General features: G+C 50.3%; 8 protein-coding genes across 8 annotated transcripts; 5 read left to right on the forward strand and 3 right to left on the reverse strand.

The window, feature by feature from the left end:
• Window positions 1-474: 474 nt before the first annotated feature.
• Window positions 475-1930, reverse strand: SERLADRAFT_470836 (uncharacterized protein; the record flags this gene model as incomplete). The annotated part of the gene is made up of 7 exons (XM_007319803.1): window positions 475-695; window positions 750-1149; window positions 1212-1312; window positions 1366-1622; window positions 1671-1695; window positions 1742-1777; window positions 1848-1930. The coding sequence occupies 5 exons, from the start codon at window positions 1688-1690 to the stop codon at window positions 670-672; spliced, it is 804 nt and encodes a 267-aa protein (XP_007319865.1).
• Window positions 1931-1970: 40 nt separating this feature from the next.
• SERLADRAFT_470838 (uncharacterized protein) lies at window positions 1971-3326 on the reverse strand (the record flags this gene model as incomplete). The annotated part of the gene is made up of 4 exons (XM_007319804.1): window positions 1971-2433; window positions 2519-2689; window positions 2744-2920; window positions 2996-3326. The coding sequence occupies 3 exons, from the start codon at window positions 2880-2882 to the stop codon at window positions 2132-2134; spliced, it is 612 nt and encodes a 203-aa protein (XP_007319866.1).
• Window positions 3327-3619: 293 nt separating this feature from the next.
• On the forward strand, window positions 3620-5924 carry SERLADRAFT_470840 (uncharacterized protein; the record flags this gene model as incomplete). Its single annotated transcript, XM_007319805.1, has 9 exons — window positions 3620-3840; window positions 3922-4228; window positions 4287-4463; window positions 4516-4661; window positions 4714-4885; window positions 4955-5133; window positions 5196-5271; window positions 5321-5416; window positions 5483-5924. 8 exons carry the CDS (start codon window positions 3941-3943, stop codon window positions 5705-5707), a joined length of 1359 nt encoding a protein of 452 aa, XP_007319867.1.
• Window positions 5925-6045: 121 nt separating this feature from the next.
• Window positions 6046-6951, forward strand: SERLADRAFT_393019 (uncharacterized protein; the record flags this gene model as incomplete). The annotated part of the gene is made up of 7 exons (XM_007319806.1): window positions 6046-6202; window positions 6255-6395; window positions 6456-6466; window positions 6533-6547; window positions 6611-6622; window positions 6677-6775; window positions 6831-6951. 6 exons carry the CDS (start codon window positions 6073-6075, stop codon window positions 6743-6745), a joined length of 378 nt encoding a protein of 125 aa, XP_007319868.1.
• Window positions 6952-7025: 74 nt separating this feature from the next.
• SERLADRAFT_450391 (uncharacterized protein) lies at window positions 7026-9708 on the forward strand (the record flags this gene model as incomplete). Its single annotated transcript, XM_007319807.1, has 8 exons — window positions 7026-7298; window positions 7356-7599; window positions 7676-7729; window positions 7790-8063; window positions 8125-8297; window positions 8362-8503; window positions 8560-9505; window positions 9564-9708. 6 exons carry the CDS (start codon window positions 7456-7458, stop codon window positions 9030-9032), a joined length of 1260 nt encoding a protein of 419 aa, XP_007319869.1.
• Window positions 9709-9979: 271 nt separating this feature from the next.
• Window positions 9980-10976, reverse strand: SERLADRAFT_393026 (uncharacterized protein; the record flags this gene model as incomplete). Its single annotated transcript, XM_007319808.1, has 6 exons — window positions 9980-10077; window positions 10148-10310; window positions 10373-10467; window positions 10529-10591; window positions 10648-10769; window positions 10829-10976. The coding sequence occupies 6 exons, from the start codon at window positions 10839-10841 to the stop codon at window positions 10021-10023; spliced, it is 513 nt and encodes a 170-aa protein (XP_007319870.1).
• A 1259-nt stretch (window positions 10977-12235) lies between these two features.
• SERLADRAFT_470860 (uncharacterized protein) lies at window positions 12236-14181 on the forward strand (the record flags this gene model as incomplete). Its single annotated transcript, XM_007319809.1, has 4 exons — window positions 12236-12539; window positions 12603-13051; window positions 13129-13190; window positions 13243-14181. 3 exons carry the CDS (start codon window positions 12321-12323, stop codon window positions 13184-13186), a joined length of 726 nt encoding a protein of 241 aa, XP_007319871.1.
• Window positions 14182-14634, forward strand: SERLADRAFT_356745 (uncharacterized protein; the record flags this gene model as incomplete). Its single annotated transcript, XM_007319810.1, has 1 exon — window positions 14182-14634. A coding segment is annotated over one exon (196 nt), but the record flags the coding sequence as incomplete, so codon positions are not given.
• Window positions 14635-16487: the final 1853 nt, after the last annotated feature.

Raw genomic sequence — 16487 nt, forward strand, 5'->3', positions numbered from 1 at the left:
TTAATCACACCGTTAACAGGCTCCAAGTACACGCTCCTCGGGCGCGTTATGGAGTCCCGTCTGATCGCAACGTCCAGGACGTCGATGCATCAGTCTGCCTTGGAGATTAACGGACACTGCTGGAAAACAGCCGCCCAGTTGTCGGGACCTGTAAAGTGTCCCACAGCATTGGTTTCGGTCTTCCGCTTTCTTGGGGCTCTTCTCTGTCACATCCATAGAAGCCCCATGATGATCGCGAGCTTTCCGTTGGTCATCCTATACTCCTATTGGTTAGATGATTGGTGCATTCTAATGCTTCTATGATCACGCCCCAGAGTTGCTTACCGGAATCAAAACTCTTACTTTCAAATTCAAATTAAGAAGCGATGCAAAACCTGATCAACCCCGCCTTTCGATCATAAACGACTGGAGAAATCACGACGTCATGGCGAGTTGTACGGGCGTGCCAAATGCAACAGGCACTGATCGAGGCAGTTTGGTGGACATTGCGAGTCACATATGCAGCACCACAGGAACACATCGGTATGGAACCACCCATCTTCTTCGCTATCATAATCTACAGAAGGCTGTCGTTCGGAACATGGCCGTACTGCCACACACAAGTCCATCTGTAACACGAGGCTAGTGTGATCACCAACATCGCAATTCTACGTCATGTACGTATAGCACTTATCCGAACTGGATCAAGTTGAACGCTGTAATGCTCATGGATCAAGATATACATCAGAAACACCAAAAGACAGGCTTACCCAATGTAGAACTGGATGGTACCTGTTTGAATTTAATCCTACATGCACCACAAGCTAGTTCGATCGTGTATGTTGCGTTTTCACCACACGAAAACCTCGGTTCCGAGGAAAATAGCTGCCTGCCGTCTTCTACCTCCTGCTGATCAATCGTTGTATGTCCTAGAGGAAATTCCACTGTGCCCATGAATGAAATCCGCCTTGGGCGCGTGTTCCAGCTGAGGCTCGGCATAGGTTCGAAAGAGGTGACATTCCATATCTCGATCTCACTGGCATGGAGAGGACCAGATGAAATATACATCTGGTTAGCAACGCGCCTTTCTTCTGGGCTAGGAACAGTAATCCCAATATGACATGACGTTGCCTCGGAGCTCGGCATCTGCCATTGGAAGAACATCGAATCCTAGGGCAACTCGCGCAGTTAGGACACGGGCTGATCAAGGGACCGCAGAGCATTGAACCCACACTTTCGCTTAAGACTACTTCCGGGCTGGAGGCGTAGACTTTGTCAGGTAAGGCCCTGTTTACTCGGATAATGGACGAAGGAAACCAAGATATTGGTACTACTTTGTACGGTAAGTATTGAATGTGAGCTTTCGAAGTTATCAGCTTCACGTACCATCTTTATGTCTGGAACCTTGAGTCTGATATGGGTTTGGATCGCTCGGGCCAACGATGCCATAGGGTATGATATACAGAAATACCAACATCATGGCCAAAAGGCAATATATAAGACAGTTGGCCCATGTAAACCCCAAGGAAACAGTATCAACACTAGGGCCTATATTTCTGTTACGAAGTAAAGGACTGCGGGTATGAGTGATGTCCCCCTCAAATTCGCGGTAATCCCAGTCGTACACCGGGGGAATGTTATCACTTGGGGGGCACTCAGTGCAGAACGAAGGGCAACACAAAATGACTCACCTAGCGAAGTAAACCGCCATTATGGCTGAGGCGATTAAATGCGAGCAACTTGCTCAGACACTGGGACTCACTTGGTAGCCAAGGAAATCCGTCAACTTGAAACTGTTCTATTTAACACATTTGGACCGAGCGTCAATGCAATCATATGTCGCGATAAGACTGAAATGGGTCACTTACGTAGAATCTTCAGTCTCTGTGTTCCTTAAATAATTCTGACTTCTCCACGTTCCAGAAACCACGACAGTTAGTGGCTCTACAGCAGGAAGCGACTTCGTTCGGCAGATCTGAGATGAGTGCAAACCTAACTTAGTTCATTCGTACTCTATCAGGTCATATACATCATGGACCGTGGTATTAAGACAAACAGGTGTCGTCAAACGATTTCACATTCATCCTTCACTACAACTTTGTCAAGCCTCCTGATGCCACTAGATTGGCGACACCAACCCCTGGACCCCTGATTATGCCTTCGCCGTAAGATTATGTTCCGCCCAGCTGGGGCCATTATGGTTTTCTCTGACGAAGTCGTATATCTGTGTCCAGTCCCTGCAGACATGGGTCACGCCCGTTCCGTCCGTGCCTACTATTTTGCCATCAATCTCTATATTGATCGGATCCAGAGTGATATCCGAATTGCAAAGAATGGCCTGGCGCAGAAAGTTGAGACAATGTCCACTGTGTGAGTTGACTCCTTTGATGAAGGACTCCCGAATCATATCCAGGCAATGGATCTGGTGGAACATAGACACGCCAAAGATTCGTCCTGCATTGAAGGAGAGGACGAAAGATGAGCGGTATCCATGCGTGTTGGGGAGTAGAGATAAGGTAAGGGAGATAACTTGACATACCATCTGGTCCCAGTCGCACAAACCCATGGCCCTTGGGGAAATGGTCCAGCGAGTGCCAGTCATACCACGACATCGTTCCTGCAGTGCCGTAGCGGTCGGTATTCTCGAATGTCATGGCCACACTATCTAGGCGAATGGGTAGTTCGGTGGGATGGTCATCACCAACGTAACCTGCAGGTGATAGAACTTGAGTTGTAAAACAAAAAAGTGGATGAATGGGCGCACTGTATTGGCTATCGTCGACTGTATGTTTGGAGCTCAAGCGTCTGACAGCAAGGACGTTAAACAAGACACTGGCGATAAGAGCAACTACCATGAATGCTCGTTGGTCATCATAGAAATAACGTCGAATTGTCTTGAGCATGGTACAAAAGCAAATATAGGATGATCGGTATAAAGATGCTATACACAGGTGTGAATGGATACGTTAACTAGCGGGTCCTGTTACTTTGAAATATTAACACTTGAATAACTCACCAGCGTCTATCCAGAGCTCGAGGTTCGTAACAAAGATAGAAGCGACAGCGACATCTTAACAAAATGCCTAAAGATGTGCATACTTTGACCCGAACAACCACTGGTACTGATGAACCTGTCCAAGACGTCCAACTTGGTGCTGGCATTTTCCGCATCCTCCCATTCTCCGAGAAGTCTGATTGCCATATGCTCAATGACACGGCATCGCCCAATAACTGAGAATAGCTATTTCGTTTCTCTCATTGAACTCGCCGATATTCTCTGGCGACAATGGGACTTCCATCTAGGACATATGCAGTCTGAAAACGAGAAGGGAGATAGAGAGAAACATGCGGACACTATATTTATAGCTCCGCTTCAAAGTAACGGTTTATGTGCTGTCTGCCGTAGTCATGGCATGTCTGGGCTTCAATAATGATTCTCCGCCGCCTTTTCTCGAGGTAGCCTGCTATCACGGGAGTTGCCGTACCTCCATCGATCTTATGATAACGACGTTGGCCCCGCTTCCGAGAGCAAAAGCTGTGATTTTCGCGTGTTTTCCAGAATTGCCGCTATCCTTTTTCAGATGAGTCTCGTATGCACCGATTTCGTATGCAGGTCGAATCTATGGCAGAACCATTCATCACCCACAAGGTGACTTTTAAAAGGGGAATTCACGAGACAACAACGTCGCAATGACACCTGAGGAATGGACCGCACCATCGCCGGTTTAAACTACGTCGGGGAATTGCACTGGCACAGACTGGATCGTCACATGCTATTACTGGTTCAAGCTCATGCGCGCGGAAAGGAGTGGGAAGCCGAATATAAGTATAGCCTTGGTCCATATGGAATGAAATATCTTGGTTAGCGCTCTTTGCTCGCGATGCCTCACACGCCTCTTCAAGTTGACTGACTCAGTTTTTTTACATATGCGGATCTTGAAGCTCTCTGGAGTGCACTCTCATGTACATTGCCGACCTCCCCAGTTATGCGGCCTTGTCCAATGACTCGCCGCATACTCCCTCCTATACTCCCGCACCCCAAGCGCATGAACGTCGCTTAGCCCTGAATGATCGTGTGCGGGCGGGACCCTCAGGGGAGTTTGTGAAACAGACAAAGAAAGGGGATGTGAGCCTGCGGCTTGCGCGCCAGGATGACAATGCCGCTTTCCCCGTTTATGGGTGTGGACCTCCTGTAGAAGGAACCGTCGATATCGTCAAAACCGATGGCATCGCTAGCGTAGAAGTTAAGGCAAGTCATATGCTTCTACGCCATAGGGGCCTCGCACCCTTACGGATCGTGTGAATAGATTGAAGGTGTTCTTAAACTTCAAGAGATCGCGGAAGGCGGGATGACCACACACAATCTGTGTCTCAGCAGAGCCGTTCTTTGGGTGAAGGACAGGGACGGCGATGTGCTATGCCCTAATACGCTGCCCTTCACCCTCTCTCTCCCTACTACTTTCTCCGATGGTGGCAAGACCTACGTGAGTGTTAACCTGATAGGCCCTGTCAAATCGCGGTAACCTTGGCAAACAGCCCCTTCCTCCTACTTACGAGTCACACTTATCTGGCCTCCCCGGGTTCACAGCTACGATCGATTACAGTGTTAGTGCATTTGTCATGAAACCTAACCTGGTACCCAATTTAGTGAAATCGGCCTTATTTGGAAGGGACGGAAACTGGTAGGTTCACGAAATGCCCAGGTCATTGAATGATGAATTGACGTTTGAACAGGTCTGTATCCACTCCCCTAATGTATCGTCCCCGGTCTCGTCCTTCCGTGCCTTTGCCACGGCCCCTGATAACGAACAACATTGATCGCGGTTTTGCTGTACATCCCGGGTGGAAAATGTTTCCATCCTCTCTCAAAGCTAGGACTGATGGGGGGAAAGACATCATCTCGAAGGTATGTTTCAAATATTGACCTGTCTCAATGCCATATTTATCATGGCAAACTGCGTTCCCACGGTTTCAGCTGTATCTTCCTGCTTCTCGAATATTTGCCATCGGCCAGCCTGTCCCATTTCATCTCACGTTCAACTCCTCAGCCAATTCATTAGCCGCCTTTTTACCTTATGGCCCTATAGCCAGTTTGTCACGGAAGAAGCAATTTACTCGAATACAACTGTTCAGGCAAACGACAGTAGATGTTCGGTAAGTGGCAGGATGTATATGTTGTGCTCATGGAGCATTGATACAGTATTTTTCTGTGTTAGAAATGCAATCATTTCAGGTACGAAGACCGATATCTGGCGGGTGGACTGCGTTGGCGACGGTATATTCAGGCATGCTGTAGGTTCCAGGAGATTTATGGCCCCAGAATGAAACTAATTCTGGACAGGGTGATGGTCCTGATTGGATTTCTTACAGTGGTGAGATATGTATTGACGAACAAGTGAAGATCGGTGGTTTCAAAGCGGGAGGATTTTCGATCAAGGTTAGTTTGGACGACGTTTACTCTTACGTAACTAGCCTCTAATATATCTTTCTGGTTTCGATCTAGGATTGTGTGGTGCTCTCTATGACCCCTCCCGATGTTCTAAAGTCGCCTTTCAGGGATTTTCGACAAGTAGTTCCTATACGCATTGCTACCGATCCCTGGACGGAGGATGGGGCTGGCGTAGGCACATACACCGCTGTGTACCGAACGCCTTCATCCTCCGATGATCACGATGATGCCCTCCACATGGATGACGATCGTTTTACGCAGCATCGTGTTTCCCGGTAGTGCACCGAGCACAAGGACTTTAGGCCGTAGGACAGTGATGATATTTTTTTTTGGTAATTGGCCTGGACGATCTTATTTTGCGGGCCTCAGCAGATGCTATGTCGTAGTTCCTCATTGTGTCTGTATCAACTAAATCATTTCGTTGTAGCCTAGGTCGAAATATAATAACTGGTTATCGACCAGCGATTCACAAATGCTCTTGTATCACGTGAAAATCACGAGACGATAGTCGCCATATGAACGATGATGTCATGAGCACCACCTCGACTGTGACTGGGTCTGAAACTCAAAAATTGGCATACTTAAGGATAGATGTTGTTCAAGCTTGGACTCCACAACTTACCCACTGATTAATATCTGCAATAATGCCCATCACAAGAGAAAGCCATACTCGCGCGGATGCACCATCTGAAGTTGACCGCGCTGCAAATACACCCCAGCCATACCCGTCAGAGGTCGCCCCACCCACAGTGGTTGATACTCTGCCTCAGCAAGGTGAGTTTATTATACGTCTTTATTTGTCAGAGCCATGACAGTCATTTTGCAGCCTCAACCTCTCCTGGAGATGGTTCAGAAGTCCAGGCCAAACCAGATATACGAAAACCTTCAGAGGTCGATATGGATGACCCAAACATTAATGTTGTCGTACTTCCTGCTGAAAAGCCTTCTTTCAAGCAACAAGTATTTGGTGCGTTCTCTCGTATAAATCATTTGTTATGCATGAGAATGCTCATTGCATACTCGATAGGATATGCACAAGTGCGGATATCTATGCCCCATACAGTGTAGAATTTACTGACATATGCTCTTTTTTGGTTCTTTAAGGTTGCTCGAGGAACGGTACGTTTCCCGTTCTTGTAAAAGTGAATATAATGGATGTATACTCATATATATATATCACAGGCAATGAGGAAGGCATGTTCATAACAATGTGCCAGCTTTTTCCCTGTTTATTAACACGCTATACAGCCCTCGCTTAAGGAACGTGGAGAAAATATTTTACGAGGAGAGGAATCCATGCCTAGCAAGGATACATAGTAAACTCGTTGACATATTCGTCTTTGTCTGGTGAGTCAACTGGGTAGCTCATATGCATGAATTTCGGACTGATACCTCTTTCAAGTGATGTACTTCTACTCTATGATCATGCCCGAGCGGAGCGTGATGTTGTATATCTTACTGTATCGTTTGAGTACTAGTTATATTGTATCCAGTATATTTTGACTATCGCAAGGAATATTGTTTCCTTTTTCGCACCGTGGTTCACCTTCATCATTTTGGGAAGATAATGACAGTTTTGGTCTATGTCCCGTGAAAAGAAGCTACTGCTTTTGTCTTACTACGTTGATGCTACGGTTGCCATACTCCGACTCATTTGCTCTCCTTTGCATTGTCGATGCAAAGCCTGGTTTATGTGGACATGACATACTCCCGGCACATTCGATGTTACTCGGGGCAATGCCGGGAATCTATGAAAAGACCGACACGGTGACTCGAAAGGCCATCTCAGATCCAAAGCGTCCAAAAAGTCTAAAACCGAAAAAAATTCACAAACCAAGCTAAACCTTTTGAAAGAGACTCTTCGGGAAAGGTAATGACATTTCGATACCTTTGCGGAGGATATGCTTCATCCTAACATTCGAGACAGGACACATTATCTCACAGGAGGCTCACATTGACACTAGGCTACTTTATTCTCGGATAATACGTTTTTGGATCAATTTTGAAGTCACAAGTTCAGAGCAAACATGGCAGCAATCCGTGTGCAGTCCTCGCTGTTAGATGTTCTATACTTTTTCAGTGAGAAAGCAATTGGCTGGACCCGACCTGCACCGGTTATCCCCACGCGTACGGTGAACCCTGTGGTGAGCAGTGCCAAATTCGCTTTAGAGGTCTGTTGCTATTACCCCGCTGACAGCGATGATGGAACTTGAACTCTATTTAACCTTACTCAATTGAACTTTATAGGAGACCGACCTTGTGCAATTGAATGACGAGGGCGTGAAAGTAGCTGCGAGATACGTGAGTCACGTTGGGTTGATTCTTTGAATCTGATGTGCTAACCCACTTTCGATCCGCCAGATCTTGCAAAAGCTAGCCTCCGAGTCGTACACTCCAAGGACGTGGCGTACCCATCCGCTTCATGTCTGTCCACCAGAGGTGTACTCCTCATCTGATCCGCTCTCAAAAGCATCCCTGGACTGGATATTTCTTATTTCATCTTTGAATTTCAGCTTTTGGTCTGAAAGGGAGGGAAAGCCTGACCGCTACGGTGTTGAGTGGCGCGAAGGCTGGGGAAAAGAAAAACGAGCTGCGCATACAGGCTATTGGAGTCTCGTCGCCGCACTCAATCGAGGTAATTGATCTTGTCATGAAACAGAAGAAATGATCAGTAGCTGATGTAGTATGAATTATAGCTCTGGAGGAAGATATCCCGATCACAGATCCTACGTTCTATTCTTCCCCTGTGCGCTGCCCGGATTCTGTGATAGAATATGTCTTTCGTCCTGCATCTCAGTGCAGTGAAACCCTACCGCTTTTGAAAGAGCGAATTCAAATCATGCGGGAAGTGGGGTCCATTCTGTGCAAGGTGAGTGGTGGCAGAGTTATGAGCTATCATGATTGGAGCTAATATTCACTTTTTTTTGGGATAGAGGTTTTCTGGCTCTTACCAAGGGTTCATAGAAGAATTTCAGAGGACCCACGGGAACCAGGGAACAGCTTTGGAACTTGTGCAAATGGTGACTGATGTGTTTCCATCGTTTCGGGATGAACGATGGTACAAGGATCGCAAAGGTAGCATTGCTCTGCAATTGTAGTTCTAGCACCTCACCAACTTTGAATTTTAATAGTTTACTTTTGGAAACGACCACAGATCCTAGTTGCAGAGACATGGGCTGCATTCTATCCCGCTGATCCGGCTCTCCCTCACCCAATATTCCCTGGCACATCTGGTCCTGCTATCCATCACCTAACCATGTTCGCCGACTATCGGGTCCCTCAAATATTGCACCACCTGCGCATCTTGGTCTATCCTTCTTCTCTAGTCGATACCCTCCAGGCGGGGACCATGCTTCAGCCGGGTTGTAGGGAAGAGGTCAGCTTGCGTGCTGCAAGTATCGTTGCTGTAGAAAGGGTGTGGGAGGAAATTATAACGCTCCGGGAAGCTTCGATGGTAAAGTACGAAGGAGAAGTGAGTAGCGTGTTGATCGACTTTTATCTTTGGGATCTGGCCAAGAAATTAGAGAGCGGTGAAGAGCACGTAGAGGGGGTGGAGACGGCTGAGATCACTCCTGCGCATCGAACGAGGAGCATCTGGTACTAGCTTGGATGATGAGGAACGGGATGGGCATGAAAAAGTATACTAATAATTATTCCATTATATTACACTAGGAAATAATGTCGAAGTAGCATGGATGATGTCTACAAACACACTACGGGAAGAGTTCATACTACCGTCCGCCTTGGTCTGCCTCTACCCCTAGATGGCTTTTCTAATAGATAGGAAAAGTTCCTTTTCTCTGGCTCCACATACTCCATACCTAGTTCTCGCATTATCGCTTCCTCGCTCTCGCCTTCCACAAACATCCAGTAGCCTTTAAGAATTCCACTTTCGCTCTCCCCTCCGTCATGTTCATTTGGTGTACTAGCGGTATCATCGGGTTGCCATCGCCACAGCCCAAACTCATTCAGGAGCATACCAAGGCTGGCGGCCTTGGCGGACATGGTTTTTGTGAACTCCACGTCACCTGTGAGAGCGAGGAGCGCTGCTCCTCTTGATTTCATTGGAACCAGACTGTCATGAAATCCGATCAGCTACGTGTTCACCAACATGACGGGAATGAAGCTCATACTTCAGACTCAACCGGCGATAATGGCCTTCGTTGTTCTTGCAGAGACGCACCCGCAGCTCCTTTTCTTCCCAAAGTCCCTTGGGCGTTCTCTCAGGGACTCTGATGATGCCATGCCACCGTCGAGCACCAGAGGCCATCGCGACGTTTATCAAGCCTCTCTTCTTCAGCGGGTTGACGACGTGGTTGCAGAGCATGGAAGATTCCGTGTCTTTCACTTTGGCATAGCCCTCGCGGAAGGCGATATTTTTTCTGCCGCGGCGTCCTTTCGCTGATTCTGCTTCCGTCAGTGGTGGTGGGGTGGGCACATGGACGTGGGAGGGATGAAATAAGAGAATGTCGATATCTGAAAACGCCGCCACTCCACGGCGACTTTTTTTTTTTTTTTTTTTTTTTTTTTTTTTTTTTTTTTTTTTTTCTTCATGTCAATAAAAATAGCGCCACCCATCAACGGTGAACTTACTAGCTTCCAGCCAGATGAACCTCGAACCTAGATGGGATATTCTCACGGACAAAGTTCTTTTGGTGGGTGCGGGGAGAGGTTTAGAAGGGGGAAGGCGCCGATGATGGAAAAAGAGATGACGCTCACCGCGACTGTCTCGGCTTCGTCGCATGTGACGGGTTGGGACAGGTGAGCGGCGAACCGCAGGCCAATCTGCTGGGCAGAGGAAAGGATGCTGAAGTACGACGGCTTACTCATGTCCGCGACGGTCGTGCAACCGGCATCGAAGAGCTGTCTGGCAGTTCTTTCGCTGATGTGAATGAGGGTGGGTTAGAACCGTCGGGATATGTAAGAAGCGGAGGGAAGGACTACCCGACACCGGGTACTGTTTGCAGCACCTTTAGCTCCTGTTTGAGGGCTTCCTCTCGTGCTTTTTCTGGAGAGATGTCGCATTGTGGAGACTCGCACTGTTATTAATGTAACATGAAGCCCATAAGAGGTATGCAAAACGGGGGGGCACCTACGGACATAGTGTGTCCCGTGTAAGAAAACTCCAATGCGTTTGGATATACCAGGCCCCACACCTTTCAGCTATTCGCGATACACGTGTAAGAGCTGAGAAACTGCAAAAGTACATGCGGACTCGCCTGTTTAACTTCCGCGACCGTACGGACTGGTGTGTCTAGGGATGCAATGGCTCTGATGGCTGCATCAAATGCACGAACTTTGTAGGCATTTCGTACGGCCTTTTTGTCCTCCTCTTCCCTATCTGCGTGACGTCCATCTTTGAGTGCACATTTCTGTCTGACGTCTGGTGGTTTTACTTACTGGACTTGAGCATTTCGATGATATCATGATTGGGACTCGCATTTTGAGAATAATGACAGCGCGAAAGGAACAACGTCGACGCTGATCTGCACCTGATGTTGGGTAAAAGGCAACGCGAAAGCATGAAAGCAAAAGCAAGGAAAAAAAAAGCAAGTGAAGGTAGCAAAAACTTGGCTGAACGCGCCGACTGCAAAATATTCAGCGCGGTACGACGGCTTACCTAACACGCGTCGTTTTCTTCGCCGATCGACCCTTGAAGCCGGAGAGGGCTCAAGCGCTCAATCCCACTGGCATCCCCCACCCGCACCTGACACCAACACCACATCGGTCTCAGCTCCTCTTTTTATTTTATTGCGCTTTTGCTCTTTATCGCTCCTTGAATCTCCTGCAGGTATCCTACGTCCGCTTTCGCCAAACTGTGAGCTCGACATGGCGGATAATACTCCAACCCCTACCCCTACAGCCTCGGGCTCCTATCAGTCCACGTTCGGAAGTATGACAGACATGCAGCTGCGACAGACCATCAACCAGCTCTCGACCGCAGCGAGCAGGCCAGACCAGTTCCAGCACTACATCGCCCCCACCCCACAGACAGCTCCCGCCAAAGGTAAGCCATCTGCCGCCCTTCTTGCGTTTGTTCTCCCTCTCGCATAGTTGACGTCTCATTTCTCATAGCAGCGTATCTAAAAAATGTGCATACGTGGTCTACGTCGGCTACGCCCCCGCCAAAGGCAGGCTCCAGCACGCGAACGCGCAACCGTGCAAAAGCTGCTGCGGCTCTCGCCACACCCACCCAGGCGACGTACACACCACCAACCTACCAGCCTCCCCCTCCGCCCGTCCCCGCCATCCCCATCGCCCCGCCCCTCCCACCCAATCCCCCCCGCCCTCCGATCGCGACGACCCCTCAGGCGCTGCACTCGACCTATGCCTCTCGCCTGCGGACGGGCACGACGCTCCTGATGCAGCCCATCATCTCGACCTCGACGACGGCAACGCGCACGGCGACCCGACGCGGCGGCGCCATCAACTACGCCGATCCGGGATCAGGCGACGATATACCGGACGCGGGCGCCCTCGAGTCTGACGACTCTGATTTTGTCGCCAGCGGGGGCACCAGGACGGCGATTCGGTCAGCGAGAAGCCGCATGGGCGCTGGGATGTCTGTGTTTCATGCGGGCAGCGGTGTTTCCACGCCCCAGCCGCAGGCTCAGCCGCGGGCATCTGATAAAGCAGAGCTGGACCAGAGCTATCTCGGAATGATCCCTCCTTCGAGGTTCATTCGAGCAAAGCCGACGCCCCCCACCAATCATGAGTATCCGTGAGTGCTTGGTGCATTTGAGCTTTTCACAGTCTTATGTTCGTGATGATCTTGGTACGCAGCCTGCAGGATGCGATGGACCGGCAAGCTCGCAAGCCTACGGCACTGGTCCCGATACGCGTCGAGTTCGAGACTGACACACATCGGATACGAGATTGTTTTGTCTGGAATATGAATGAAACGCTCATCAAGCCAGAGGCCTTTGCACGGACGTTTTGCAGCGACTTGGATTTGCCTGCGATACCGTGGGTGGACACGGTCACGAACCAGATACGCGCACAGCTGGAGGAACACGAAGGGGTGGCGTCCATGGATTTGAGGGGCGCCATGGATATCGACATGGATGACGAAAATGGCGAAGAAATTCCGGAATGCCGCGTCGTTCTCAGTGTAAGCCGTTCTCGACTTTTGTTTTCTTTTTCCCCCCCTCGCTGACATTTCTGCCTTTTCAAGATTGATGTACAAATAGCGACGCATCACTTGCTTGATCATATCGAGTGGGATCTTCTTTCGGCTCTGACCCCGGAAGCATTTTCTCAGCAGCTCTGCAGTGAGCTTGGATTAACGGGGGAGGCTATTCCTCTGATTGCTCATGCCATACATGAAGAACTAGTGAAACACAAAAGAGATGCTATCGAATGGGGCGTCATTGGTGGAGATAAGGACCCCGCAGAAGAACCAGCGCCGGATAAACCACGCGATAAGAGTGGGCTGAGCTTGTTGAAGGATAAGACGGGACTGGGTCTGGGCTGGGGTCGCACACCCAAAGAGGGACGAGGTCCAAAATTGTTGAAAAGTATCTGGCGAGATTGGCCGGAGGCAGAAGAGTTCAGGACGAAGTTTGAGATTCTGAGCGCTGAGGAGGTGGAAAGGAGGGAGGTGGAAAGAGAGAGGGCGAGTCGGTTAGTGCACTCCTTTTCGTCTTCACACCCGTCATCAACTTGACGCTATCTAACTAACTATGGTCTCTCCTTATCAGACGATTGCGGCGGGAAACATCGAAATTCCAAAGTAGCACCCGAAGCAGGAGACGATAGAAGTGTGAGTTTTAGTTTTGATGGTGTTCTGTGATGGTTACTTATCTGTAGGGCAGGTTCAGGTTCCGTTGCAGTGATGTAGTTCTTTGTCGTCGTGCCGTCTATTCTTCCGGTACGAGTGAATTGGGGGGAGGAGGAATAGTGAAAGTTGTGTATATCAGGAATGCACGGTGGAAATGAGGAGGACGTACTGCGATCGATGTCAGGGAAAAGTGAGGAAAGGCAAGAGACGTTGGAAGTCATTCATTTTAGGAGCGGGGGGTTGAGATGTGGTATTCATCTCGAAGACAGTTAACGTTTGGAAAATAGAATGTATACGGTGAGAAGTGACTGCACCGATCATGATGCAGGGAGGGGCGGTTTCCCCACAGGAGCCCTGTACCAGTGAGCTTCTGGACAGGCGCAGGGCGATGTCAAAGACTAGCATAATTGAGAAGAGGGTGATACATGAACTGTACACGCAGGACACATGGAAGGTGATTATCGCTCGTAAGAAGCGATGAGATAAGGTGGTCTATCACACAAGATGCGGGGTACCCTTCATATAAGCACGAAAAGAAAGAAAAAAACATGAGAGCACCCATATGTCACCAGCGCAGCCGGCACAGCATTCACCGCAGGACACAGCTTGCCTCGAGATTGCATTGCTTCCCCACGTTCAGCTCATCACACCACGCTTTCCACGTTTCGTAAAGTCGCCGTGGTCCTCTTCATTTGTCGCCTGCTCTTCTTTATGATACTCCTCTTCTTCATACAAATCACCATCACCACACGCTCTTACCCCGGACTTTTCATCACAACATCCACTTCCAGGCCTCACCCATACAAAGGTGTTTTAATACATTTCAGACCCGACTCCACGAGTGAACCCCATTCCATCCATCCTTAACTACCCTCCCGTCTCATACTCCCTTCCTTACATCACCGTGCCTGCTTCCCCTTTCTCTGCTTATACTCCCTCATCCGTCCATCACCTTCCCCGCCATGCATCATGTCCCACTCCCCGCAACTGCGCCCCCGCACCAACCTCACGATAAGCTTGCCCCGCGTCCCTACAAGTGTCCTTATCCCTTGTGTGGCCGTGCTTTCAGCAGGCTCGAGCACCAAGTCAGTTCCCGCCCGCTTCCTTCTCCTCTCCTCTGCTCATCCTTCTCTCTCTTAGACACGTCATATACGCACACACACTGGTGAAAAGCCCTTCGTCTGCACGTTCGCTTCCTGCGAAAAGAGGTTTTCGCGCTCAGACGAGCTCACTCGCCACTCTCGCATCCACAACAACGATCACATCCACAACCCTGCTCTTCCCGCCGGTTCCAGTACCAGCAACAAAGGAAAAATCAAACCCAAAGCTGAAACCGCCGTCGCAGATGACACCGAACCCGCTGTCAATCTCCACTCCATCGTCAAGAACGAGACCACAGCTCTCAGGATAAAGAAAAAGGCTCGAAGCAGAGCCAACAGCGACGACGAGGTACGTCTCCAATTATCGCATTCCTTCATACCTCGGATCCTTGCGATTCGCCGTCCGCCCTTCTCTCTTCTCTTTCCCCACATTTTACATAACAAGCTAACTCTCTCTTCGTCACGCTTACAGGGAGAGTCCTATGCTCGGCCTACTGCCCTTGGTCTCAACGAATCCGCCCATCACGCGCGACGCGCACAACCTCACTTTTCGCTTCCCACCAATGCATCCGCTTTCTCCACCCTCTCCAGTCTCGCTATGGACGAACTATATACACTAGAACGAGAGGAGGCCCTTCGACGTGCGGACTACGAGGCTCGCCATGCCGATGCTCTGCGACGCGCCGAGTACGAAGCGCGCAATACTGAAATAATCTACTTTCGCGGCCGCCTCAGCAAAAGTGCCACTACAAGTCCCGTATCCACTCCATTCCACTCTGGGGCTTCTCTGGGTGGCGCAGGTGCTGATGGAGGCTATTTTGGAATGTCGAGTGAGAGAGACTGGCAGGAGGAGGAGATGATCAGGCAATCTGACAAAACCAGTAAGACTAGGAGAAGGATGAGTGGTCCTGCCTGGCACATGACTCCCATGTCCCATGATCCGTCGTCGGGCCATCCGCGTGCTCCAGGTCATGCACCCCACACTTCCAACGCGAGCGGCGGCCATCCGGAAGGCGCTCGGACCCACGGTCTTCCCCAGCAGAACCATGCACCCCTCCACCCAATGCACCCATCCCATCCGCCAGCTTATCGCCATCTCGTTACTCACGAGGACTCGCCTTCTCCTATAAGCTCGGACTCGGACTCTATTCCTGCACATCATGCTCAGCCGCCGCCGCACCCTCTATCCGCCCATGCCCGCGTCCCTTACACGCATTCTGCAAGGTCGTCCACTGAGCGTTCTCCTCAGCTTTCATCTGGGGCACGTGCTGCTGAGTACACGCCATCTGCCAGTCCCTTCCTCGGCCCACTCAGTACCCTCAATCTACATTCTACGAATCCATCGAGAGCACCATCGCCCATCTTGTTGCCTCCCAGTGCAGGCGACTTTACGATCAGCCCTATAGGAGACGCCCCTCGTGCGTACGTGCAACGTTCACGCAGATCGAGTATCGTCGGCAGTCCCTCGAACAACGCTCCTATGTACAATCGACCCATCGTCCACAGGAAAAGCTCGGGTGATGGACACTATCAGCAAGCTTCGCTCCCCCATGTCCACACGTATCCCGGCCAGCTCTCCCAAGCCGTGCATCGCCCTGAACGCAACATACACTCATTACCCACCCCTCAGCTGTCCAGCGGTCCGAGCAGCAATGGAAGCAGCCCTGGGAGTATCAGCCATCCACTCGGCCTGGGAGGACACTCGTTCCCTCGGGTGGCTCATGAGGGTAGTGGCACGCTCAGTCCCTTGGGATCCCGCCCTCCCTCGCCTCTGCACTGGTCTCAGCCATCTGCAGCAGTGCAGCCGTCGCAGCCGACTCGCGAAGGTCAACATCACCCGCACTTGGCTCACTCGGTACGTATGGCGTTTGGGATGACGCCCATCCATCCCCAGGCGCCTCCACGAAACACGTCTTGGCCCGTCTCTCCCCCAACCAAGTTCGCACCCAATATGTCGCCCACGTCTGGCATATACTCTTCCTCGGTGCCGCCTTCAAGGTCAGGTTCGCCGCCCATCACGCTGCCGCCTCTGAAGCTGCAACCGCCGATGCTCTCGCCTTCTTCTTCTGGGGCGATGCGCTCATCGCAAGACGATGAGAGCAGTGATGAGGAGGGGGAGAGATCGGCGGGTGTGAAGCGCAAGCACAAGGTGGAGCTCCCTGGGTTCAGCGAGTTTGAA

The sequence above is a fragment of the Serpula lacrymans genome (assembly GCF_000218685.1).
Source record: "Serpula lacrymans var. lacrymans S7.9 unplaced genomic scaffold SERLAscaffold_8, whole genome shotgun sequence".
Lineage (NCBI taxonomy): Eukaryota > Fungi > Basidiomycota > Agaricomycetes > Boletales > Serpulaceae > Serpula > Serpula lacrymans.